Raw genomic sequence first — 26,151 nt, forward strand, 5'->3', positions numbered from 1 at the left:
TATTATGGGATAATGTTGAAATACACGATAGTACCATGACATATATTCCAACAGCCCCCTGCAACAATAGCCCGTTATCAAGATTCAATCTCTTGATCTTTGCGTCGTCGAGTCTTCAAAAAATGACTGCGGCGTAACGATGGAGGTATTATTTGACGAGACGAGCACTGCATCAAGTCCATTTCCCCCTCAACTTGAGGACGGGTACTCATACCCAGAAGATTCCTCAAATATAAAACTGCGGCTTAGCCAGAGCTTTGGTAAAATGTCTGCCACATTATCTGCTGAAGCAACAGCTTCAAGACGGGTATCGCCGGCTTTGACATGGTCTCTGGTGCGCATGTACTTGGTATCAATATGTTTAGTCCGCTCGTGATGTTTGCTGTCCTTCATGAGATCCAGGACACCTTTGTTGTCCTCCATGATGACAGTCGTTGGTTGAGATTCACCAAGTTCTTCCAAAAGATCTCGGAAGTAAACTGCCTCACACGTGGCAGAAAAAGCGGCAATCAGCTCAGCCTCGGTTGTGGAAGTTGCTGTCAGCTTCTGTTTGGCCGACTTCCAAGAGAAGGTTGAAGGACCGTGAGAGAATGCAAAGCCTGAGATAGACTTCCTGTCAGGATCGTTTGCCCAATCGGCATCTGACCAGCCTCTCAGAAGCCGCGGAGAGGGCGCCTGGTACATTTTGTGATAGACAATTGCCAGGTCCTTGGTGCCTTTGAGGTAGCTCAGAACATGATAAGCTCTATCCATATGAATGGCTCTAGGGTCACTCGAATACTGAGCAAGCTTGCCTGTAGCATAGGCAATGTCTGGACGAGCCGTCTGAGCAGCAAACTGTAGCTTGCCAAGAATGCTGCGATATAGCGATTGGTTAGCTGGACGAGCATCGAGGCCCTGTGGGAAATCAAGGCCATGTTTCTTGGGCAACGGTATCGACTTAGCTGTTTGATCACCCAATTTGAAAACCTCAATCATGTCAGCAATATAGTGTTCCAGATCCAGAGATATCGTCCTGTCGGAGTCTTGGACTCTGATTCCCAAGAATTTGTTAACACCACCTTCATCTTTGATGGCAAAGTAACCAGATAGGCCCTTGAAAAACCGCTCGAATTCTCCCGGTACGTTTGACGCCGTTAAGATGTCGTCAACATAAAGACCTATAATACTGAAGTCTTTGCCATTAATCTTGTAAAAGAGACAGGGTTCTTTCTTGGCAGCTTTGTAACCTAGAGCTTCCAACTTGTCAACAAGCTTCTTGTTCCAACACAGAGGGGCTTGCTTCAGTCCATATAAGCTTTTATTCAGCTTCCAGACCATGCCAGGAGGGGTATTATGGTCAATTCCTGTTGGTGGCTTGACATAGATGTCTTCTTCTAGATCTCCATTCAAGAAAGCATTTTTAACATCGACGTGGTGCATTTCGCAGTTCTTCGCCGCACTCAGGGCGAAAATGAGACGAACAGTGCTGAATCTCATTACCGGTGCAAAGGTGTCAACATAGTCAACACCAAACTTCTGACGAAACCCCTGAACAACAAGACGAGCCTTGTACTTGTCAATTGAACCATCCGTGTTGAGTTTCTTCTTCAGCACCCATTTGGTGCCAAGAGCTTTGCGACCCGCCGGGAGGGGCACAACTTGGTATACATGATTGCCATCAATGGCAGCAAATTCCGAATAGGCCGCATCGAACCAGAAGCGCTTATCTTCTCTGTTGTTGGCTTCCGCAAGTGACCGTGGGTCCCTTTTTAGCTTCTTGCCAGGGTCGAGCAGCGCCACTCCCACATTCGGAAATCGAATGAAGGCAGGACGGTCCTTAAGATCTGCCCAATCTCTGTCGCTGATAAGAGCTCTAACATTCTCCACATCAGGAGCCGTAAAGCAGAGACCTGGTTTGCTAGATTCTAACACTTTGATGTCATTCCTCAAGATTGGAAGCTTAATGTTAATAGCGCTGAGTGTGTCAAGTCTTCCAGACGCCATGCGGGCTTTCACAGTTGGTTCTTCAGAGTTCGAGTAGATGCAGCCAATGCCAATGACATCGTCGACAGCCCCGGCAGACGGATCTCCTGATGGGCTTGCCGATTCATCAACAAAAATAATTTCATCATCAGCAGGCGAAGAAACAAAAGTTTCATGTAAGAAGTCAATGCCGTCAGCTAAGTGTTCTGATGAGCCCTGAGAGTCAGAATTGTAGGGTGCTGCGGTTAAGATTTCATCGCTTGTAGCCTCAACATCAGCTTCGGTTGTGGAGGCGGGAGAGTGGGACTGCGAGTCAGTGCTAACGACTGAGTCCTCATCTACTGATGCTGACGTAGCAGGGACATTGTGTGTTGCCGAGTGAGTGTGAGAAAGAAAGGGAACCGCATCGGGAGTGGGGTTGAATCTAAGATCCGGTGTACCCCGGAGGTGGCCGTGTGAGGCTCTCAGTATTGAACGCTCACGAGGTGGCAAGCCATGCAGCAGTGACCTAGATTCCGAGTCCAAAGCTGACTCAGAGTTCGAGAGTTTCAGTTTGTCACTGTGCCGGTCGGAAGAGCGAGAGCCCCAAAGTAAGCCCGATGCTGTAGTGGTTGGGCTTGTAGAGCGATTTCTTTTTCGCAGATTTCTTAAAGCTCCTAAGTCGATTCTTGAGATGGCCTCAGCTGCACTGCGTAAGATATTGCGTTGTGCTATCGACAGCATGCGATTCGATGACGAGGGAGGAGTGGTTTGGTGATCACGACGAGAAGAAGAACTTTCTAATGTGGGAGACGTCACAGCAGAGGAGGTTGGTGATGTAACCACTGGCTCCGAATGTGCAGATGATTCCGAGGACAAAGAAGCAGAGGTAGAGGGTGTTGTGGGAGAACCATTTGAGGCTTCATTTTCCAATCTTGGTGAGGAGTTTGAAGTCGAATTTTCTGAGACTACTTTCTGTGATAAATTAGTAGCCGAAGAAAAATTTTTAGATTTCGTGGTGGTGGAGAAAATTTTATTTTGCAAAGCCGCGCCACTTACTAGTGGAAGGTTATCAGTAGGCCGGGTAATTAGATTTGTGCGATTTAGAATTAATGAAGAATTTTCTTTTCGCGCCAGCCGCTGAAGTGCACTGTTAGGAACATAATAGCCATTTTGCTCAATCAAATCAGCTAATCTTTGTTAACAACAACTGTGTCCCGAGAGGCTTCTCGATGACGGTGTCTGGACGACGGAGCAGGCACTCTCGCAGCACCCGCAGCACCCGCAGCACCCGCAGTACCCGCAGCAGACCTAGTAATTCTTCCAGTATTAGCAAGAGGCTGTTGGGCTTCTGCCGGAGCTGAGTGTTGGCTTGTTTGTCGAACAACTACTTGCCCAGCAGTTTGCGAATCATGTTCAGAAGAAGACGGAGGAGGAGCTGCCAACAACAACCGTCTCGAAGGTGGAGCCGGAAGTGGCATATGTCGATTTTGTTGCACGGAGCTGTGCCGCACGTCGCTTGTATTGTCCCCAAAGCTTGTAGCATCCCCTGCTCGCCCATACTCTAGCAGGAGCCTCTGAGTAGATGGTGCAGGCGGTAAGCGTGGGCGATCATTCTCAGCAGTGTCTCTCAGTTCACTGCCACTTCCAGATGCAGCAGTAGTAACAGTATCAGAACCACCAGCTCCCAGCAACAGCCTCTCAGAGGAGGGCGCTGGGGGTAGCTCCGGTAGCTCCTGCCGTATACCTGAGGAGCCAGCCACTTGGCTCCGCCTACCGGCATGTAAACGACGATTTTCTGGCTGACCAGCACGTTCCAGCGCAGATTTTAATCTCGCTAAATTTAGATGCCTCTTCCTACTACCGCCCGCCTCAGCCATTCTGGCAGACCGATTTGCAGACGTCGTAGTTTCTACTAGCTCGGTGGTGGCCCGTACAAGTTCCGCCGCCGCCAAAACCAGTTGATTGCTGGCAGGATTATTTGTGCTTGTAGCAGTACCTTGAGTGTCACCTAAATCTTGCGGCACCCCGACATCTCTCGCAGGAGCTTCCTCCAACTTAGTAGAGGAATCCATGACAACGTCGCTAGACGAAAATTCAGAATCTGATGAGTCTTCCAATTCGTCGAAACCCAGTATATGTTCCACAGACCCATCCATGTCTTCATCATTGGTTTCTGAGTCAACCGCATCCTGATTGTCATCACCAGATTGGCTAGCGGTTTCAACAGCTGAAGCCTCGCGGGTAAGTTCAGCAGTTCCAGACAGCGCAAGATCCACACTGTCATCCTCATCCAAAATGTGTAGTTGTTTGGGAAGAGTCACCGGACTTGTTTGATGAGCCACCACTGAGGGCGACTGAGTTCCTGGAGCAAAGGCTTTCTGGAGCTTTACCATATGTTCAGAAAATGAATTTTCGTGAGAAAAATCTTCGTTAGTATCTTCGGAACCAGGGCGACCAGCTACGTTGGAGTTCACCGATCTCAAATCAGCATCATCAACAGCAGAATCTTCGAGCAATATATGGTCCTCAGACTGAAGTGTATCTTTGTCGTCACCAACACTAATTGATTCATCTGCAACCAGCTCCACATCATCATCTTCCAACGGTTGAAAAGAGTTTTCAGTTATAGGTGTCGGTGGTGTAGAAGTAGAATCCTGGTCCTCCAATCTGCTGGATCTGTGGCTCCTTTCCTCAGAGCCCACATAAGTCCAGCCAAAGTTACCACCACCACCACCACCAGAGAGTGAAGTGGGAGAGTAGTCGTCAGAGTCAGATTCATCTTCACTTTCTGATTCATCAGTGGAAGAGTCACTGTAGTCAGGGTCACGATTTCCAATCTTACTGTAGTCAATGAGAATGTCACCCTCGTAAATTGGCTTTTCGCCCTTAACGCCAGGCAAGACATGGTCACGAAAGTTGCCGTGTACACAGCGCCGAATGCGCTTGTTCCTCGTAATGCATAGAAAATTCTTAGGATTTAACGGGTCGGGACCCAAATACAGAGCAGGCTCGCCCCGAGGCTGAAGGGTCCCTTTGAGTTTCTGAGACTCAGATTTAATGACAAAAACTAGGCAGCCAAATGTGTGCACTAGTGCTATAGGTGGTTTTCTGCCCGTAAAGGCTTCATAAGGTGAGATACCGGCTTTATTAACTATGGAGAAATTATATACCTGCACAGCGTAGAGCCAGGCAGAGTCCCAGTAGATATTGGCCCAGAGTGTCGACTGCATCAAGGCTCTAGTAGATATCTCACGCAGTGTGCGGTGGGCACGCTCAATTTTCCCATTTTGTTGGTGTTCATCAGGAGCAGTTAAAATATGAATGACGCCCCAGTCTGCTAAAAATTTTCCAAGTGTGCCAGAGATAAATTCACCACCATTGTCAGTAATAAGCTTGGTGGCCTTGCCGTCAGCAGCACGGCGAGCAGCTTTGGGCACAAACTGCTTAAAGAACTGGATAAGTTTCCCAGGAGCTTCATCCTTAGATTCCAGAGCAAAAGCATAGATGTAACCAGAAAATGCATCAATGATATTCAGCATGTACCTGGCCCCTGAAGAGGCAGGACCTATGGGACCGACGAGATCAGCATGAATCTGGGCTAACGGAGCCGTGGATTCAGAAGCTATATGCTTATCCGGAGAAGTGAACCGCTTAATGCTTCTTGACGTGCCACATATGACACAGTCCTTGATCAACTCTTCGTCACGCTTGGTCACCTCAAAGGGAGGATCAGCAAGCTTGGCTAAATGCTTCACCGAAGTCAAAGAGCAATGAGCAAACCGAACATGACAGTCAAGTGCCTGCGAATTCAACACGGCCTCCTTTGCAATAAATTTGAGAGACGGTGAGAGGACAGGAAGTCCCTTTCCAACAGCGAGAGCTGATTTATCAACCTTCCTCATAGCTTCTGGTCCTTGTCTGCAAATCTGATCCCAGTCAATTGAATTTCCTGAGAACTTGAAGGAGCCAGTTGGAGGTACGATATTCCTAGTAAACTTTACCGGAACAATGTTGGCACAAATGTGAGACTTGGCATCTCTGGCACCACCAACCCTACCAACCTTTTCCTCACCAAAATAGGCCAGACAGTCCCCACTTGGGACCGTATGAAAAGAAACATCGTGCGTGCGCCAGACAGAATCAGAAAACAAATTGCTAGACCCAGCAGGAAAATAAAGTGCGTCAGCAATATGGCAAATATTGGTGCCACCGTCACCTTTTAATACAACAGCAATTTTACCTTCCCCTTCTAACACGATGTCGGAACCACCATAAGAGCTGATGGTTTTGGGGCTGCTGTATTTCTCATACGACACAAAGTAACTGTTGTCTGAGATAAGATGACCAGTAGCATTTCCAGAATCAAGAACATTTGGAAGATTTGTTTCACCCACAGAGGCGATTTGGTTGGCAGGTGGAAGAAAAGCAACTGGCGAATAATCACTGCTTCCGCCGTCATTATCAAATACGTCTTGGATAGCCCGAGCAACCGAGCAAAGAGTTTCAACATCGTCGCGAGCCACCTCAAGATATTCGGTAGCTTTCAAGGCAGCAACTCTGTTTTGACCATCAGAGTTCGACTTTCTAGCTTGCTTGTCTTCATTGTTGCGCCTCTTGTTGCCACCGGACCCCTTGGACCACTGCTTCCCTTTTCCTTGCTTGGTATCAGAGTGGCCAGCTTTCTTCGAGGTTTCCTGCTTGGATTCCTGCTTGGGTTCTTGCTTGGGTTCCTGCTTTGGCACCACTTTTGTTGAACCGTCAATAATTCTTCGACCTTTTACGAAGGCTGCTGAAGTTGCTTCAACTAGCGCTGGGATTTCAACTGAATCACAGGGGCTCCATCCTCCAGATCTTGACTTGAAAATGTCGACAAACTTGGTAATCCCCAGAGATGACTCTGAGGATCTTCGCGAGCAGCTGCTGAAACCTTGTTGTTATTCAGTACTGCTAAGATAAGGTCACGGTGAAAGGTGCCATCCGGGTTGTTAAAGAAATATTGCTCCACTACAGAGGCCCACTTGGAAGCTTCAGTAACAGTAGCTTGTATTTTGGTTTCAATTTCACTGCTGGTGAGCCCGGAGAAATAACTAGGACCTGGAACTCCTACTGAGATAGCTTGCGTCATCGCAAATACAATGTTAAGCTCAGGGCTTGGGGATATGCGCAAACCAATATGATTAAGACGTTGGTAAAATGAGAGCACTCGCCCCAGGTCGGCGGGCTCTAGGATTTCGGGATCTATACGGGCCATTCTTTTTCCTGGTTCAAATAGGACCCCCATGGCTTCTTCCCGCACAGACGCCGAATCCATAGGTGGAGTTTTTAGAAACTCGGGCGACGTGTCCCACCGGGCCTGTTCAGCTGCAGCCAGGTTAGCTGCAGGCGTGGTTTTTAAAATGTAAGCCTTGAGTAGTTCATCAAGGGCCCTCTCAAACCTGATACCATAACCAAGCTGAAGGGCAGTATGGCCAACAATTGGCTTATAGATATAGTTGTTCCAAAAACTCCGGCCGCAGCTGTTAATTTGCCCAATAAGACCGTATATCCAAAAATCCAATTCACTTTTGTAGAGAAATTGTTTGAAATTTGGCGCTTGAGGAGCGTCAAAGGAGCTCATTGTTGAGCATGCAATGTTGTCGCAGACCAGTGCAGTTGATAATGCACGTGAGTTTGGGTGGGAAACTATGGTTGATAACCTATGTTTATTTTAGTTTTAGCCGCATTAGGTTTAAGCCCTTATGTGACTGTGGTTACCCTCCTTAATTTGTTACAAAGTTGAAGTGTAATACAAACCCACTCAACTTTGGGACAAACCCAAATGAAAAATTTTCACCACTGCAAATTTTTCTTTTCCTTGGGTATATAAGGAAGGTTTCTTCCCCAACTTTTATAATTTTTCTTTTCCTTTTTCTTTCTTCTTATATAACTGTTTTATCTTATATATTTCAATATATACTTTTCTTGGATAATATTTTCTATTATTATCATGACTTCCCGTGTCACAGTTCAACAGGTTATGGGCCGCACTTCGGCTTATATTAATCTTACTTCCTCTGAAAAACTCACTCCTCTCAACTATCATGTCTGGGCTACCAAAATTCTTTTGGGTCTTCGTGCTATGAATAATGGTGTCCATCTTTATGTCGAAGCTGGTACTGTCAATCCAGCTGCCAATGAATCCCTTGAAGACCTCACCGCCTCGCTTGATACCGTCGTCCATGATGTCATCCTCAACAATATTTCTCCTGAGTTGATCGAACATGTTAATGATGTGGCCATTAGAGGCCGTGACCTCTGGCTTTACCTTCATCAGGAGTATAGTCAACTCCAACCCGCCGATGTCATCTCACTTATGAAATCCCTCTATGCTGGCAATATTGATGTTGGTCCAAAGTTTGTTTCTTCTGTTCGCTCTTATGTTGCTACCTGGCGTTCCATCTACCAATCATTGTCGCCTGATTCGGTCGTGGCCTTCAACGCTTTGGCTTCAATGGGTCCCAATTGTGAGCGCTTCATCCAGTATGCCTTGGAGCACCGCTTTGATAGTAACAACAATACTGACAACCTTGATATTAACAACTTCATCCGGAACACTGATAAATGGGCCAAGTTGTTGAAGATTACTGGCCCTCCAGCTACTCTTTCGACTGAAGCGTTCGTTGCTTCATCAAAGAAGTACAATAACAAATCTAAGGGTGATGGTATCAAATGTTTCCGTTGTAAGAGGCGTGGTCATACTTCCAACAATTGTCATGTCTCTTGGGAAGAGGTTCAGGCTGCTCGCCAAGATAATAAGGATGACAAAGGAATCTAAGGAGGCTAAAACCTCAAGAGAGGTTGGTTTGCTGAGACTATTGATGAATTTTCTGAGATAGTTGATGATGATCCATTTGTGAGTTCCGCTTTTGTGTCCGAGACATCTGTTGTTTCTGAAAAAGTTTGGTAACAGTTGCTCCGAGTCGTTTGATGATTTGGAATCCGAACTTTTTGATTCTTCTGAGCCGTGTGTCGGCGATGAAGATTGTTTTGTTGGTCAAGTTTCTGAGTATTGTTCAAACTCAGGACTTGATATTGATTCAGTTGGTAAACCGTTTGTTGGTTCCACTGATGATTCTTGTTTTATTTCTGAACCGTATGTCGGTTCTACTGTTGTTTGTTTGGAGTCTGAACCGTGTGTCAGTTCAGCTCCTATTTGTTTTGATTCTGAATCGTTGGTCGATTCGGATATTGTTCCTTTTGATTATGAACCGTTGGTCGGTTCTTCTTTTATTTCTTGTTCTGATTCTAAACCGTTGGTCGGTTCTGATGATGATATTGTCTTACCTTCTTTTGATTTTTTGGTGGATTCAATTACTGAACCTTCTCCGCCTATTGTTAAACCTATTGTTACACCAAAATCCCGTTTTTCTCCATTCTTTTACTTATCTTTTGTTACCATCATGTTGTTTTCCTTGATTTTAATTGTCGTCTGGCATCCTTTTTCAATCTTGGATTTAAGTCATTCAGTCCATCACGTTTTTGTTGCTGAATCTACTACTTCTGCTGAGGCCAACTTAGTTGTTGGGTCTGATTCTTTGACTTTATCCATGATACCGGTGCTACCAGTCACATTTGCAATAACATCTCATATTTTTCTTCTCTTCGTCCCACTTCGGCTACCATTCGTGGTCTTGGTTCTGCTACTGCTGAGGGGTTGGCGACATTGTCGTTGATCTTCTTGGTAAAGATGACCAGCCTTGTGACCGCGTTGTTCTTCGAGATGTTTTATATGTTCCTAAGATTCCTCGCAATTTATTTGCTGCTCGTCGAGCTACTGCTGGTGGTTGTCGGTTCATTCAAGACCTTAACCATATTTCTGCTGTTGAAAATGGCAAAACTCGAGTCCACGCCATTGCCATGGGTGACTTGTACTTTTGTCGTTTCCGAGTTGTTTTGCCTTCCAAGCCAGTTCATGAGGTGTTTGCTGTTGAGTCGTCTGCCAATCTTTGGCACAAGCGACTTGGTCACGCCAGTGTGGACGTTCTCAAGAAATTATCTAAGTCACTTTCTGTCAAGCCTACTCATTTTGAGGTTGTGGATAGTCATAAGTGTGACGCTTGCTTGGGTGGCAAAGCCACAGCATTGCCATTTAATGGTACCACAGAAAAAGCTAGTCGTCCTTTGGAATTATTTGTTTCTGATTTGAGCGGTCCTCATGTCGCTACCCCTGTGGGTCATCGTTATGTCTTAACCATTATGGATTATTATTCCAGGTATTCTTATGTGGAGTTGCTGGCCAGGAAAAGTGATGCAAGTCTTGCCATTCGTAATTTTATTGCTAGGTGTGAATCTTATTTTTCTGGTGATTCTGCTGGTGATCGAGTTGCATATTTTCATTCTGATAATGGCGGCGAATACATTTCCAAAGACCTGGAGCAGTTCTTTGTGTCTAAGGGTATCAAGCATACTTATACAGTTCCTCATACTCCTCAACAAAATGGTGTTGCTGAGCGATTGAATCGCACATTATTTGAGAAAGCCAAGTCTATGCTTTTATATGCTCATGCTCCTGAATACTTATGGGGTGAAGCTGTCAAGTCTGCTAATTATATTAGGAACCGTCTTCCTAGTCGTACCACTGGTGGTGTTGCACCTCTTCAACTTTGGACTGGTAAACCTCCTAGTTATCACCATATGAAAGTATTTGGTTGTCAAGCTACAGTTGTTCTTCCTGGTGCTAAAAGAGAATCTAAGTTAAGTTCAAATACTGAAGCTGGTGTTTTGTTGGGTATTCTTTGGATCGTACAGCTTATCGAGTTCTTCTTGATTCAAGCATTGTTGAAGCCAGGAGTGTTTACTTTGATGAGTCCAAGTTTCCATTTATGAAAAGTGATAAGGACTTGTCTATTAATGCTACTGGTGTTGGGTTTAGTGTTGGTTCTGGTTCAGGGTCCATGTCAGGACCTTGTTTTGATTCTAAGGGGACTGGTTTAGGATCTAATGTTAGGTTAATTCTATTGCTAGTTCTGATTTAAGTTCTGGTTCTAGTTTTGGGTCTCATAGATCTTTACCAGCATCCTCATCTGGTTCTGGTTCTGGTTCTATTTGTGCTTTACCGTCTCCGTCTCCGTCTTCTTCTCCGTCTCATTCTCCGTCGCCGCCTCCTTCTTCTTCTTCTTCTTCTATTATTGTTCATAAGCCTCGTTCTGTTCGTCGCATTTTGTCTACACCTTCTGCTCCTCTTGAGTCTCCTACTCTTCCTTCTATTGCTTCTGTTCCATCTCTTCCTAGTTCTCCTATTCTTCCACCTTCAGATCATGATGTCTCTATCTCTCCTGACTCTAGTCCTATTATTTCTTCTTCGGAATATATTCCTTCACAATTAGACTTATCTGAAACTGGTCCATCTATTAATGAATCTGATATTTCAGGTGATTCTGGGATCTCGCAACGAGGGGTGATATTGGGTTTCAACCGTCTATCATTGCTTCGTCTCCCACTCCACCACCTTCTGTTGAATTGGAAGTAGTGCCACTTAGTCAAGAATCTCCTTCGTCTGATCTTGTTAATTCTCTTGACCAAGCTGGTGTTAGTGTTGTCACTAAGGATGATACTCAAGCTGTTTTGCCTAAATCTCGATCTCGTGTTGTTGCTGTTCGTTTACCTTCTATAACTCCTGCCAAACGCCCGAGTTCTGATGACATTGTTTCACCTCCTTCTAAACACCTTTGTGAAAATTCTTTGAAACAATCTCCAGTGTCTGCAACACCTGCAAAACGTCCAGCTGAAGAAGAGTGTATTTCTTATCGTCGTCTCAAATCTCTCCGCTTTGACTATGATGATGTGGCTTTACTTGTTTTTACAGATCCTAGTAGTTTTGAAGAAGCTATGTCTAGTGAAGAAGCTGAGTTTTGGCTTGAAGCCTGTGTTATTGAAATGTCGTCTCTTAAACGCAATGGTACTTGGGAATTGGTTGATCTCCCACCTGGTCGCAAGGCTATCAATAGCAAATGGGTATTTAAAGTTAAGCGCAAAGCTGACGGTTCAATTGAACGTTACAAAGCTCGTCTCGTGTGTATTGGATTTTCGCAAGTTGAAGGTATTGATTATACTGAAACTTTTGCTCCCGTTGTTCGTTACGAGACTGTGAGGATTGTTCTTGCTATTGCTGCTCAGTTTGGGTTCCAGGTTCATCATATGGATGTCGAGACTGCATTTCTTAATGGTGATCTCAAAGAAGATATTTATATGAGACAACCTAAAGGCTTTGTTGTCAAAGGTCAGGAATCTAAAGTGTGTCATTTGAAGAAGTCTTTATATGGTTTAAAGCAAGCTCCTTTGTGTTGGAATGAGAAGATTCATGGTGCTCTTGTCAAACTTGGGTTTATTCGTAATGAAAGTGACTACGGTGTTTATACTAAAGGATCTGGGTCTACCATGGTCATTATTGCACTGTATGTTGATGATTTACTTATTTCTGGCAATTCTTCTGAAGTCATTGCCAAAACCAAGTCTTTCATCTATGTTTAAGATGAAAGACTTGGGCCCAGTCGAGCAGTTCCTTGGCATGAGAGTTAAGCTGTCACCTTACCATATTACTGTGGATGTTTCGCGTTATATTTTTGATATGTTGGAAGAGTTTGGTATGCAGAATTGTTCAAGTGTTAAGACTCCTTTACCCACTCGTGATCTTTCTGACTTTTCCGAGTCTGACTCTGCTACCGATGCCTCCATGTATCGCAGTATTATTGGAAAGCTGATTTATGCTGCTAATTGTGCTCGTCCTGATCTTGCTGTTGCTGTTAGCTTTCTTTGTCGATATATGCAGAGTCCTAAGTCTATTCATATGGAAGCTGCTAAGCATACTCTTCGTTATCTTAAGGGTACTGCTGAACTTGGTCTTGAATATCGAGCTCAGAAAGTCTACAAGCTTGTTGGTTATAGTGATGCCGACTATGCACAGGACAAGCAGGACCGTAAGTCATTTACTGGGTATGTTTTCATTCTGTCTGGTGGTCCCATTACTTGGGCTTGTCGAAAGCAAGTTAGTCCTGCATCGTCCAGCGTCGAGTCTGAGTACATGTCATTGTCTGATGCGTCTAAGTAATGCTTCTGGATTAATCAGTTGTTGTCTCTTTGCAAGATTCCTATTCCTTTGCCAGTGACTATGTTTGAGGACAATCAGGGATGTATTGCTTTGGCTCAGAACCCAGTGTTTCATCGTCGCACCAAGCATATTGATGTTCGTTATCATGTTGTGCGTCACTATATTCGCAGTGGAGTGATTCATCTGGAGTATCTTGATACTCAAGTGATGTTGGCAGATATGTTTACTAAGAATCTTGGTCGTGTGAAGTTTGAGACATTAAGGGGACTACTTGGTATGAAGGCAGTAGGTGATTCTGCTGTTGAGCATGCAATGTTGTCGCAGACTAGTGCAGTTGATAATGCACGTGAGTTTGGGTGGGAAACTATGGTTGATAACCTATGTTTATTTTAGTTACAGCCGCATGAGGTTTAAGCCCTTATGTGACTGTGGTTACCCTCCTTAATTTGTTGCAAAGTTGAAGTGTAATACAAACCCACTCAACTTTGGGACAAACCCAAATGAAAAATTTTCACCACTGCAAATTTTTCTTTCCCTCAGATATTTAAGGAAGGTTTCTTCCCCAACTTTTATAATTTTTCTTTTCCTTTTTCTTTCTTCTTATATAACTGTTTTATCTTATATATTTCAATATATACTTTTCTTGGATAATATTTTCTATTATTATCATGACTTCCCGTGTCACAGTTCAACATAAAATACGGAAAGGCCCCTCATCTTACTCTTTCCAATCGTTATATTTATCAATCAATACTTAACAGTCTTTCCGGATCAGTATGCGAATTTTCAATTGGTGCCAAGTTGCCTAGGAACCTCAAATCTAAGCCACAAACTGAGCTAGAAATAACAAGGCAAATTGAAGTTACTGAAATGATCATGAAATATCTTGAAAATGATGAGCGAAGTCTGGAAGCTTGTGGTGGATCCCATAATATTAAGGCTAAGTTTTACAAAAGGATCCTTTTTTTTCAAAGAGACCTTTCTGCGTACATTAACAAGTATGCACGGATCAAAAATAAAAACAACTCTTCTAGTCATGTAATGATTGAAGATATTGTTGAAATTGACTCTTTGGGTCCAGGAATTCCCACCAAGTTTGCTGTGGTAAAGGAATTTCAAATTGGTGTTGTGAAGCCTCGCAATTACAAACTGTGTCTGGAGTAGGGTTTCCCTGAGGCCGTGACCTAATCTACCCTAAGTTACCCGGACCTCAGTAACCAACTCCAAAATAGTATAAATAGCTACATAGTTCCGTACTCTCTTCCAAATCCTCATGGATTCTCCGTGAATAGTTCCACAGGTTAAAAGCTCATATCTCTCTACAAAGCTTAAGCTACCTTGACGACAATACACATTGGCATTCACAATGGCTCAATTTGTCGTCCCTGGTACCGTTACCCCAGGATATCCAACTGATCCAAGCGTTATAGCTTACGCCTTGGCACAACAAGATGCTCTCAATCTTGCAAAACAGATCAGCAAGGAATTCACTACCAAATTGACTTTAACCAACAAAACCACCCAATTCAACCCTCGGGTTTACAAGAACCTATTGGCAACAGCGGTTGACTTTCACCCCATGAGCGGTTTCATTGAAGCTGCCCTAGATGCTCCTCACTGTGACACACCTGAAGAACTCTGGAAATACACTAAGGACAAGGCTGTCCAGTTGCTATGTGTCCCAGACGGCTACCAACCTTTGTACAATTTTTTCTTTCAGAGGTCTTTTATCTCAGCTATTGGACAGAGGTTTAATTACCAAAACTATTTCCACTTGGTCAGAACAACAAATGGGAAAACTACAGCTATTTCACTTCCAGCTCTTTCATTTGCTCAACTTTTTCCCAATTCCGATGATTCCCGAAAAGTTCATACAGAAGTTTTCTTTAGTTCAATTGAACAGTACCACTCTTGGGAACCTCGCCCCGAACCTCTTATAGCAGTCCTCCATGATTATCGTACAATTTTCAAATCTTACTTCTCCGCTTTTGATTTTGACCCTAACGACCCAGCTGATTCTGATAAACCAGAGGTTAAGAAATCTATTGAGGCATTCAAAAATTCCCATATGATCCGTTTTAATACTTGTTTCTATACTAGTTTTCCACCTACAATTTATGTCAAGTACTTCTCAAAGATTCAGAATCCCTTAATTGAACCAGCGTTCAGGGATCTACTGGATGAAATGCGTAACATCCCGATCACCACAATTAATCACCTTGATCTTCTCATTGAAAAGTGGGCTAAATGTTCCACAGCAACCAGAGATACTGAATTCACTCAAAATAATGGCTTATCCACGCCTATGGTCAATCTGGCTGTTCTTGCAAAGGCTGAAGTTAAGCAAAGTATGTTCTCCTCTCCTGCCGCCGACAAAGCTGCCAGAGGCATAAACCCCTCATTCCGTACTACATCCAATAACAAGGCTGGTAATAAATTTGCTCCAACACCAGCTCCTTCAGTTCCTCTCACAGACAAATCTCAAGTTAATGCTGCCTTTGCTACCCAACCTAACAAAGCCAAGAAGTTCTCACGACAGTACAACGGTACTTACCCCCACTGTGATTGGTGTGGTTACCACCATGCAGCTAACCAATGTGCATTCAATAGCGATGGTACACCGAATGCACGCAACCATGACCAATCATTTCCTAGAAGGGGATCTAAGGCTGCTCAAGAATTGATTAGAAGATCTCGTTGTTGAGCATGCAATGTTGTCGCAGACTAGTGCAGTTGATAATGCACGTGAGTTTGGGTGGGAAACTATGGTTGATAACCTATGTTTATTTTAGTTTTAGCCGCATTAGGTTTAAGCCCTTATGTGACTGTGGTTACCCTCCTTAATTTGTTACAAAGTTGAAGTGTAATACAAACCCACTCAACTTTGGGACAAACCCAAATGAAAAATTTTCACCACTGCAAATTTTTCTTTCCCTCAGATATTTAAGGAAGGTTTCTTCCCCAACTTTTATAATTTTTCTTTTCCTTTTTCTTTCTTCTTATATAACTGTTTTATCTTATATATTTCAATATATACTTTTCTTGGATAATATTTTCTATTATTATCATGACTTCCCGTGTCACAGTTCAACACTCGTCAGGCTGTCGACCACTCGATCAATTCCTTTGCCGTGTTGGAAGAAGACGCTGAAGAGGAAGTTGTATCCGATGATGATACTCCCCTCGCAGGAGAACTTTCCTCTCTTCCCCTTGATTCCCAACAATAGGAATTCGGAATCCTAGACTCCGGTGTGACACATTCAGTCGTCAACTCAAACATTAATCTTACAGATATAGTTTCAAATAAAATACCTTTCCGCACTGCTAGCGGTGACCTTGCATATGTTGATGGCCATGGATTTCTTGATCTCAAAATTGGTGACAATAACCTCCGTCTTAAGACACTCTACTCACGTGACCCTAATTATTCCAACTTAATTTCTGTCCGACAACTTAATGACTCTGGTTATTCTGTTCTGTTTGCTCCTAAATCCACACTAATTTTCCCACCAACTCAAACCAAGATTCTTACAGCCTACTGCTATCGCTTAGAAGGGTCATTGGCTTTGCGGAACGACACCTCTCCACACACAATAAGATCTGCCGATTTTTCAAAGATTAAAGATTACCTCACCATAAACAAGAACTTATCTGTACACAATGTACTTGGGCACCTTTCCGCCAAACGTCTACGGCAACTAGGAATTTCCATCTCACCAAAAATAGAAGACGAAATCAAACACTGCACGATTTGCAAGGCTTTAAACTATAAAACAGTTTCATATAGAAAGCCAGCAACACACATAGCCAAGAATCCACTTGACACAATTCACCTTGACTCTGCTGGGCCCTACACCATCAACAATAAAAAGTACTGGGTTACTGTCATACTCGATCATTCAACTAAGTTTCTTCATACATTCACCTCCATCAATAAAAAGGACATCACTGAACGCACCTGGGCGTACCTATCTAACGAACAACACCGACTCGGTCAGATCATTAAAGTTATTCGCACCGACCGCGGTACTGAGTTCTCAAAACTTACCCAATGTTGAGCATGCAATGTTGTCGCAGACTAGTGCAGTTGATAATGCACGTGAGTTTGGGTGGGAAACTATGGTTGATAACCTATGTTTATTTTAGTTTTAGCCGCATTAGGTTTAAGCCCTTATGTGACTGTGGTTACCCTCCTTAATTTGTTACAAAGTTGAAGTGTAATACAAACCCACTCAACTTTGGGACAAACCCAAATGAAAAATTTTCACCACTGCAAATTTTTCTTTTCCTTGGGTATATAAGGAAGGTTTCTTCCCCAACTTTTATAATTTTTCTTTTCCTTTTTCTTTCTTCTTATATAACTGTTTTATCTTATATATTTCAATATATACTTTTCTTGGATAATATTTTCTATTATTATCATGACTTCCCGTGTCACAGTTCAACAGGTTATGGGCCGCACTTCGGCTTATATTAATCTTACTTCCTCTGAAAAACTCACTCCTCTCAACTATCATGTCTGGGCTACCAAAATTCTTTTGGGTCTTCGTGCTATGAATAATGGTGTCCATCTTTATGTCGAAGCTGGTACTGTCAATCCAGCTGCCAATGAATCCCTTGAAGACCTCACCGCCTCGCTTGATACCGTCGTCCATGATGTCATCCTCAACAATATTTCTCCTGAGTTGATCGAACATGTTAATGATGTGGCCATTAGAGGCCGTGACCTCTGGCTTTACCTTCATCAGGAGTATAGTCAACTCCAACCCGCCGATGTCATCTCACTTATGAAATCCCTCTATGCTGGCAATATTGATGTTGGTCCAAAGTTTGTTTCTTCTGTTCGCTCTTATGTTGCTACATGGCGTTCCATCTACCAATCATTGTCGCCTGATTCGGTCGTGGCCTTCAACGCTTTGGCTTCAATGGGTCCCAATTGTGAGCGCTTCATCCAGTATGCCTTGGAGCACCGCTTTGATAGTAACAACAATACTGACAACCTTGATATTAACAACTTCATCCGGAACACTGATAAATGGGCCAAGTTGTTGAAGATTACTGGCCCTCCAGCTACTCTTTCGACTGAAGCGTTCGTTGCTTCATCAAAGAAGTACAATAACAAATCTAAGGGTGATGGTATCAAATGTTTCCGTTGTAAGAGGCGTGGTCATACTTCCAACAATTGTCATGTCTCTTGGGAAGAGGTTCAGGCTGCTCGCCAAGATAATAAGGATGACAAGGAATCTAAGGAGGCTAAAACCTCAAGAGGTTGGTTTGCTGAGACTATTGATGAATTTTCTGAGATAGTTGATGATGATCCATTTGTGAGTTCCGCTTTTGTGTCCGAGACATCTGTTGTTTCTGAAAAGTTTGGTAACAGTTGCTCCGAGTCGTTTGATGATTTGGAATCCGAACTTTTGATTCTTCTGAGCCGTGTGTCGGCGATGAAGATTGTTTTGTTGGTCAAGTTTCTGAGTATTGTTCAAACTCAGGACTTGATATTGATTCAGTTGGTAAACCGTTTGTTGGTTCCACTGATGATTCTTGTTTTATTTCTGAACCGTATGTCGGTTCTACTGTTGTTTGTTTGGAGTCTGAACCGTGTGTCAGTTCAGCTCCTATTTGTTTTGATTCTGAATCGTTGGTCGATTCGGATATTGTTCCTTTTGATTATGAACCGTTGGTCGGTTCTTCTTTTATTTCTTGTTCTGATTCTAAACCGTTGGTCGGTTCTGATGATGATATTGTCTTACCTTCTTTTGATTTTTTGGTGGATTCAATTACTGAACCTTCTCCGCCTATTGTTAAACCTATTGTTACACCAAAAATCCCGTTTTTCTCCATTCTTTTACTTATCTTTTTGTTACCATCATGTTGTTTTCCTTGATTTTAATTGTCGTCTGGCATCCTTTTTCAATCTTGGATTTAAGTCATTCAGTCCATCACGTTTTTGTTGCTGAATCTACTACTTCTGCTGAGGCCAACTTAGTTGTTGGGTCTGATTCTTTTGACTTTATCCATGATACCGGTGCTACCAGTCACATTTGCAATAACATCTCATATTTTTCTTCTCTTCGTCCCACTTCGGCTACCATTCGTGGTCTTGGTTCTGCTACTGCTGAGGGGGTTGGCGACATTGTCGTTGATCTTCTTGGTAAAGATGACCAGCCTTGTGACCGCGTTGTTCTTCGAGATGTTTTATATGTTCCTAAGATTCCTCGCAATTTATTTGCTGCTCGTCGAGCTACTGCTGGTGGTTGTCGGTTCATTCAAGACCTTAACCATATTTCTGCTGTTGAAAATGGCAAAACTCGAGTCCACGCCATTGCCATGGGTGACTTGTGTTGAGCATGCAATGTTGTCGCAGACTAGTGCAGTTGATAATGCACGTGAGTTTGGGTGGGAAACTATGGTTGACAATCTATGTTTATTTTAGTTTTAGCCGCATTAGGTTTAAGCCCTTATGTGACTGTGGTTACCCTCCTTAATTTGTTACAAAGTTGAAGTGTAATACAAACCCACTCAACTTTGGGACAAACCCAAATGAAAAATTTTCACCACTGCAAATTTTTCTTTCCCTCAGATATTTAAGGAAGGTTTCTTCCCCAACTTTTATAATTTTTCTTTTCCTTTTTCTTTCTTCTTATATAACTGTTTTATCTTATATATTTCAATATATACTTTTCTTGGATAATATTTTCTATTATTATCATGACTTCCCGTGTCACAGTTCAACAACTTGTACTTTTGTCGTTTCCGAGTTGTTTTGCCTTCCAAGCCAGTTCATGAGGTGTTTGCTGTTGAGTCGTCTGCCAATCTTTGGCACAAGCGACTTGGTCACGCCAGTGTGGACGTTCTCAAGAAATTATCTAAGTCACTTTCTGTCAAGCCTACTCATTTTGAGGTTGTGGATAGTCATAAGTGTGACGCTTGCTTGGGTGGCAAAGCCACAGCATTGCCATTTAATGGTACCACAGAAAAAGCTAGTCGTCCTTTGGAATTATTTGTTTCTGATTTGAGCGGTCCTCATGTCGCTACCCCTGTGGGTCATCGTTATGTCTTAACCATTATGGATTATTATTCCAGGTATTCTTATGTGGAGTTGCTGGCCAGGAAAAGTGATGCAAGTCTTGCCATTCGTAATTTTATTGCTAGGTGTGAATCTTATTTTTCTGGTGATTCTGCTGGTGATCGAGTTGCATATTTTCATTCTGATAATGGCGGCGAATACATTTCCAAAGACCTGGAGCAGTTCTTTGTGTCTAAGGGTATCAAGCATACTTATACAGTTCCTCATACTCCTCAACAAAATGGTGTTGCTGAGCGATTGAATCGCACATTATTTGAGAAAGCCAAGTCTATGCTTTTATATGCTCATGCTCCTGAATACTTATGGGGTGAAGCTGTCAAGTCTGCTAATTATATTAGGAACCGTCTTCCTAGTCGTACCACTGGTGGTGTTGCACCTCTTCAACTTTGGACTGGTAAACCTCCTAGTTATCACCATATGAAAGTATTTGGTTGTCAAGCTACAGTTGTTCTTCCTGGTGCTAAAAGAGAATCTAAGTTAAGTTCAAATACTGAAGCTGGTGTTTTTGTTGGGTATTCTTTGGATCGTACAGCTTATCGAGTTCTTCTTGATTCAAGCATTGTTGAAGCCAGGAGTGTTTACTTTGATGAGTCCAAGTTTCCATTCATGAAAAGTGATAAGGACTTGTCTATTAATGGTACTGGTGTTGGGTTTAGTGTTGGTTCTGGTTCAGGGTCCATGTCAGGACCTTGTTTTGATTCTAAGGGGACTGGTTTAGGATCTAATGTTAGGGTTAATTCTATTGCTAGTTCTGATTTAAGTTCTGGTTCTAGTTTTGGGTCTCATAGATCTTTACCAGCATCCTCATCTGGTTCTGGTTCTGGTTCTATTTGTGCTTTACCGTCTCCGTCTCCGTCTTCTTCTCCGTCTCATTCTCCGTCGCCGCCTCCTTCTTCTTCTTCTTCTTCTATTATTGTTCATAAGCCTCGTTCTGTTCGTCGCATTTTGTCTACACCTTCTGCTCCTCTTGAGTCTCCTACTCTTCCTTCTATTGCTTCTGTTCCATCTCTTCCTAGTTCTCCTATTCTTCCACCTTCAGATCATGATGTCTCTATCTCTCCTGACTCTAGTCCTATTATTTCTTCTTCGGAATATATTCCTTCACAATTAGACTTATCTGAAACTGGTCCATCTATTAATGAATCTGATATTTCAGGTGATTCTGGGATCTCGCAACGAGGGGGTGATATTGGGTTTCAACCGTCTATCATTGCTTCGTCTCCCACCCACCACCTTCTGTTGAATTGGAAGTAGTGCCACTTAGTCAAGAATCTCCTTCGTCTGATCTTGTTAATTCTCTTGACCAAGCTGGTGTTAGTGTTGTCACTAAGGATGATACTCAAGCTGTTTTGCCTAAATCTCGATCTCGTGTTGTTGCTGTTCGTTTACCTTCTATAACTCCTGCCAAACGCCCGAGTTCTGATGACATTGTTTCACCTCCTTCTAAACACCTTTGTGAAAATTCTTTGAAACAATCTCCAGTGTCTGCAACACCTGCAAAACGTCCAGCTGAAGAAGAGTGTATTTCTTATCGTCGTCTCAAATCTCTCCGCTTTGACTATGATGATGTGGCTTTACTTGTTTTTACAGATCCTAGTAGTTTTGAAGAAGCTATGTCTAGTGAAGAAGCTGAGTTTTGGCTTGAAGCCTGTGTTATTGAAATGTCGTCTCTTAAACGCAATGGTACTTGGGAATTGGTTGATCTCCCACCTGGTCGCAAGGCTATCAATAGCAAATGGGTATTTAAAGTTAAGCGCAAAGCTGACGGTTCAATTGAACGTTACAAAGCTCGTCTCGTGTGTATTGGATTTTCGCAAGTTGAAGGTATTGATTATACTGAAACTTTTGCTCCCGTTGTTCGTTACGAGACTGTAAGGATTGTTCTTGCTATTGCTGCTCAGTTTGGGTTCCAGGTTCATCATATGGATGTCGAGACTGCATTTCTTAATGGTGATCTCAAAGAAGATATTTATATGAGACAACCTAAAGGCTTTGTTGTCAAAGGTCAGGAATCTAAAGTGTGTCATTTGAAGAAGTCTTTATATGGTTTAAAAGCAAGCTCCTTTGTGTTGGAATGAGAAGATTCATGGTGCTCTTGTCAAACTTGGGTTTATTCGTAATGAAAGTGACTACGGTGTGTATACCAAAGGATCTGGGTCTACCATGGTCATTATTGCACTGTATGTTGATGATTTACTTATTTCTGGCAATTCTTCTGAAGTCATTGCCAAAACCAAGTCTTCTTTGTCATCTATGTTTAAGATGAAAGACTTGGGCCCAGTCGAGCAGTTCCTTGGCATGAGAGTTAAGCAGTCACCTTACCATATTACTGTGGATGTTTCGCGTTATATTTTTGATATGTTGGAAGAGTTTGGTATGCAGAATTGTTCAAGTGTCAAGACTCCTTTACCCACTCGTGATCTTTCTGATTTTTCCGAGTCTGACTCTGCTACCGATGCCTCCATGTATCGCAGTATTATTGGTAAGCTGATTTATGCTGCTAATTGTGCTCGTCCTGATCTTGCTGTTGCTGTTAGCTTTCTTTGTCGATATATGCAGAGTCCTAAGTCTATTCATATGGAAGCTGCTAAGCATACTCTTCGTTATCTTAAGGGTACTGCTGAACTTGGTCTTGAATATCGAGCTCAGAAAGTCTACAAGCTTGTTGGCTATAGTGATGCCGACTATGCTCAGGACAAGCAGGACCGTAAGTCCTTTACTGGGTATGTTTTCATTCTGTCTGGTGGTCCCATTACTTGGGCCTGTCGAAAAAGTTAGTCCTGCATCGTCCAGCGTCGAGTCTGAGTATATGTCATTGTCTGATGCGTCTAAGGAATGCTTCTGGATTAATCAGTTGTTGTCTCTTTGCAAGATTCCTGTTCCGTTGCCAGTGACTATGTTTGAGGACAATCAGGGATGTATTGCTTTGGCTCAGAACCCAGTGTTTCATCGTCGTACCAAGCATATTGATGTTCGTTATCATGTTGTGCGTCACTATATTCGCAGTGGAGTAATTCATCTGGAGTATCTTGATACTCAAGTGATGTTGGCAGATATGTTCACTAAGAATCTTGGTCGTGTGAAGTTTGAGACATTAAGGGGACTACTTGGTATGAAGGCAGTAGGTGATTCTGCGACAAGGGGAGGTGTTGAGCATGCAATGTTGTCGCAGACTAGTGCAGTTGATAATGCACGTGAGTTTGGGTGGGAAACTATGGTTGATAACCTATGTTTATTTTAGTTTTAGCCGCATTAGGTTTAAGCCCTTATGTGACTGTGGTTACCCTCCTTAATTTGTTACAAAGTTGAAGTGTAATACAAACCCACTCAACTTTGGGACAAACCCAAATGAAAAATTTTCACCACTGCAAATTTTTCTTTTCCTTGGGTATATAAGGAAGGTTTCTTTCCCAACTTTTATAATTTTTCTTTTCCTTTTTCTTTCTTCTTATATAACTGTTTTATCTTATATATTTCAATATATACTTTTCTTGGATAATATTTTCTATTATTATCATGACTTCCCGTGTCACAGTTCAACACCCAACTCATCAATCCTGCCACATCCTATCAGCCGGCTCCGACCGGCATCAAACAGTATAACGGAAGTGCAGAACGCGTAATACAATCCTTGGGTAGAGTACGCGCGGCTATCACTGCACATCTGTCTCCTACCATGGCAGAAAATTTTTTCACAGAGGCCACTGCACATGCCACAACAATTTATAATTCAGTTCCACATGAAAATATTTCCAAAGGGAATACACCTTACGACTCATATTTCTCCACTGTCACAAAAGATCACACCTTCCCCTCTTTTCTTGAAGATTGCTTAATTCACAATGCCAAAACAAATGAACTGGCACCTGCAATTTATCTTACAACTGATAGAATTACACATCTCAAAATTTTCCGCTTAGTCACAACAGGCGAAGATGTCTCCACCAACGATTTTAAACAACTCGACAAATTCGAGTGGCATCCAATTGTTAACGATTTACCTTCACCAACAAGACCTCCTTTCCCTTTTGGTGATAAGCCTGGCCGTCCCAGGAAGATCCACACACTCAACTCTTTCGTCACAGAACAACCACCCTTGACCAGCTCCCCGACAGCACCCAAATCGTTTGCCGAGGCAATGAAAATCCCCAAATGGGTGGAGGCGATTCGGAAGGAAGTTCAGACCTTTCTCGACGCTGACGCTTTCGCACCTTTCATTCCCACCGAAAGTGAGGTGACTTTCTTGGCATCGTTCTGGATTTTTGTGATTAAGCCTGATGGCACATACAAAGCTAGACTGATCATCATATCACCCGAGGAACTTAAATCAAACAAAGTCACTGCTACGTCCCCTGTTGTTAAACAAACTACTGTGATGGCATTTCTAGCTGCGCATATTAAAAATGACAGGAAGTTCCTCACTGCTTTTGACGTTAAAGGTGCTTTCCTAAATACACCCGTTTCTAATGGAAAATTTTATCGGTTGAAGACTCCAAAAGGTTTTGACGCTTTCTTTTCACAACATTACGTTACTATACGGAAACAGGTCTATGGCTTAAAGGACAGTCCCATGGGCTTCTATCTTTTCGCTCGCGCTCAGCTTGCACCTGACTTCAGGATTTCCCGTGCCGACTCGTGCCTTTTTCTACACCACAACGATCCCAGTACATCCTGCATAAGTCATGTTGATGATTTTTTAGTTTCGTCTAACACCACACAGACCATTGAACACACTATAGGTCATAAATTTGTGCTCAAACGGCAAATCAATCCGGCCCGCTACATCGGTTTCGAGCTCGATTACCCGTCGGATAGCATTACACTATCAACCGCAGATTATTTCCTGGAAAGGATTAAACAGTTTGATATCAAATTACAATCCACTATCAAACAAGGCGCCACGCACCCGCTGACAACTGATTTCAACGACCAAAGCTCTGACGTCCATACCAATCTTAAACAGGCTAACTTGGATTCACTCCCAATTGATCCTACACTTTATCGCCAAATCGTGGGAGTCATCCAATACATTGCATCAAAAACCAGGTTTGATTTACAGTTTACAGGCACCTATTTAAGCCGTTTTAACCATGCTCCAACCTTTCAATCGCTGAACCAAGCTATCCAAGCACTCAAATATATTTACACAACTAGGAACTCAGCGTATAGAACCACCAAACCAGTCACTGGATCTAACTCGAGATTACAGATCTTCACGGATGCTTCTTTCAATACTAGAGCTTCCGACGACCTTAACGCTAAACACCACCCACCGTTTGCTGGCTACATTATTCTACTCGATGGAAATGTTTTAACGTCGCGCAGCTACACCATCAAAGCTGCTACAATCTCGAGTGTCTATGAGGCTGAACTTGTTGCACTCCACGATGGAGTTCGCCGAACTTTAGCCATTCTTCCGACATTGCAGGAACTAGGATACAAAGACGTTATGATAGACGCATTCTGTGATAACAATCCCCTCATCCAAGTGGTTTGCTCTTTGAAGCAAGTTGACTATGAATTACATTTTCTTAACCGAATCAATTATCTCAGAGACAATCATAGCAGAAAAATTTTTAGGTTGAATCATATCTCAGGCAAAGACAATCCCGCTGACATTCTCACAAAGCGCATGCCAGCTGCTGAGATCATGAGAATCCTTTCAAAATGCGATTTTTTCATATCTCCCCTCTCCCATCCCTCTGCATCAAATCTACAAAAACAACCTTCGGATCCGTCACCCAAAGGCTCCGAACCGGGGGGTGTGTCTGGAGTAGGGTTTCCCTGAGGCCGTGACCTAATCTACCCTAAGTTACCCGGACCTCAGTAACCAACTCCAAAATAGTATAAATAGCTACATAGTTCCGTACTCTCTTCCAAATCCTCATGGATTCTCCGTGAATAGTTCCACAAACTGCAATTTTTTGGAAGCAGTGATAATAATAGTGGCTATTCGATTATTGGTTATTATATTGACAATAAAGACTTTGATCGTGAGCCTTCAAAATTTTTTTCACCACTCTCTCGT

At 42.9% G+C, this 26,151-nt stretch overlaps 5 protein-coding genes across 5 annotated transcripts; 4 read left to right on the top strand and 1 right to left on the bottom strand.

Moving 5' to 3' along the window:
• Positions 1-189: 189 nt before the first annotated feature.
• Positions 190-7,564, bottom strand: SAPINGB_P005367 (uncharacterized protein; the record flags this gene model as incomplete). Its single annotated transcript, XM_032000081.1, has 4 exons — positions 190-2,919; positions 3,004-3,134; positions 3,182-6,745; positions 6,823-7,564. 4 exons carry the CDS (start codon positions 7,562-7,564, stop codon positions 190-192), a joined length of 7,167 nt encoding a protein of 2,388 aa, XP_031855972.1.
• A 369-nt stretch (positions 7,565-7,933) lies between these two features.
• SAPINGB_P005368 (uncharacterized protein) lies at positions 7,934-8,761 on the top strand (the record flags this gene model as incomplete). Its single annotated transcript, XM_032000082.1, has 1 exon — positions 7,934-8,761. The coding sequence occupies one exon, from the start codon at positions 7,934-7,936 to the stop codon at positions 8,759-8,761; it is 828 nt and encodes a 275-aa protein (XP_031855973.1).
• A 67-nt stretch (positions 8,762-8,828) lies between these two features.
• Positions 8,829-14,197, top strand: SAPINGB_P005369 (uncharacterized protein; the record flags this gene model as incomplete). Its single annotated transcript, XM_032000083.1, has 9 exons — positions 8,829-8,839; positions 8,897-9,542; positions 9,682-10,763; positions 10,817-10,933; positions 10,990-11,357; positions 11,510-12,380; positions 12,439-12,970; positions 13,052-13,389; positions 13,795-14,197. 9 exons carry the CDS (start codon positions 8,829-8,831, stop codon positions 14,195-14,197), a joined length of 4,368 nt encoding a protein of 1,455 aa, XP_031855974.1.
• Positions 14,198-14,399: 202 nt separating this feature from the next.
• SAPINGB_P005370 (uncharacterized protein) lies at positions 14,400-17,091 on the top strand (the record flags this gene model as incomplete). The annotated part of the gene is made up of 2 exons (XM_032000084.1): positions 14,400-15,732; positions 16,277-17,091. The coding sequence occupies 2 exons, from the start codon at positions 14,400-14,402 to the stop codon at positions 17,089-17,091; spliced, it is 2,148 nt and encodes a 715-aa protein (XP_031855975.1).
• A 363-nt stretch (positions 17,092-17,454) lies between these two features.
• Positions 17,455-25,911, top strand: SAPINGB_P005371 (uncharacterized protein; the record flags this gene model as incomplete). Its single annotated transcript, XM_032000085.1, has 7 exons — positions 17,455-18,595; positions 18,972-19,367; positions 19,795-21,340; positions 21,388-22,141; positions 22,203-22,846; positions 22,902-23,317; positions 23,822-25,911. 7 exons carry the CDS (start codon positions 17,455-17,457, stop codon positions 25,909-25,911), a joined length of 6,987 nt encoding a protein of 2,328 aa, XP_031855976.1.
• Positions 25,912-26,151: the final 240 nt, after the last annotated feature.

The sequence above is a fragment of the Magnusiomyces paraingens genome, assembly GCF_902498895.1.
Source record: "Magnusiomyces paraingens strain CBS 517.90 genome assembly, contig: contig4, whole genome shotgun sequence".
Lineage (NCBI taxonomy): Eukaryota > Fungi > Ascomycota > Dipodascomycetes > Dipodascales > Dipodascaceae > Magnusiomyces > Magnusiomyces paraingens.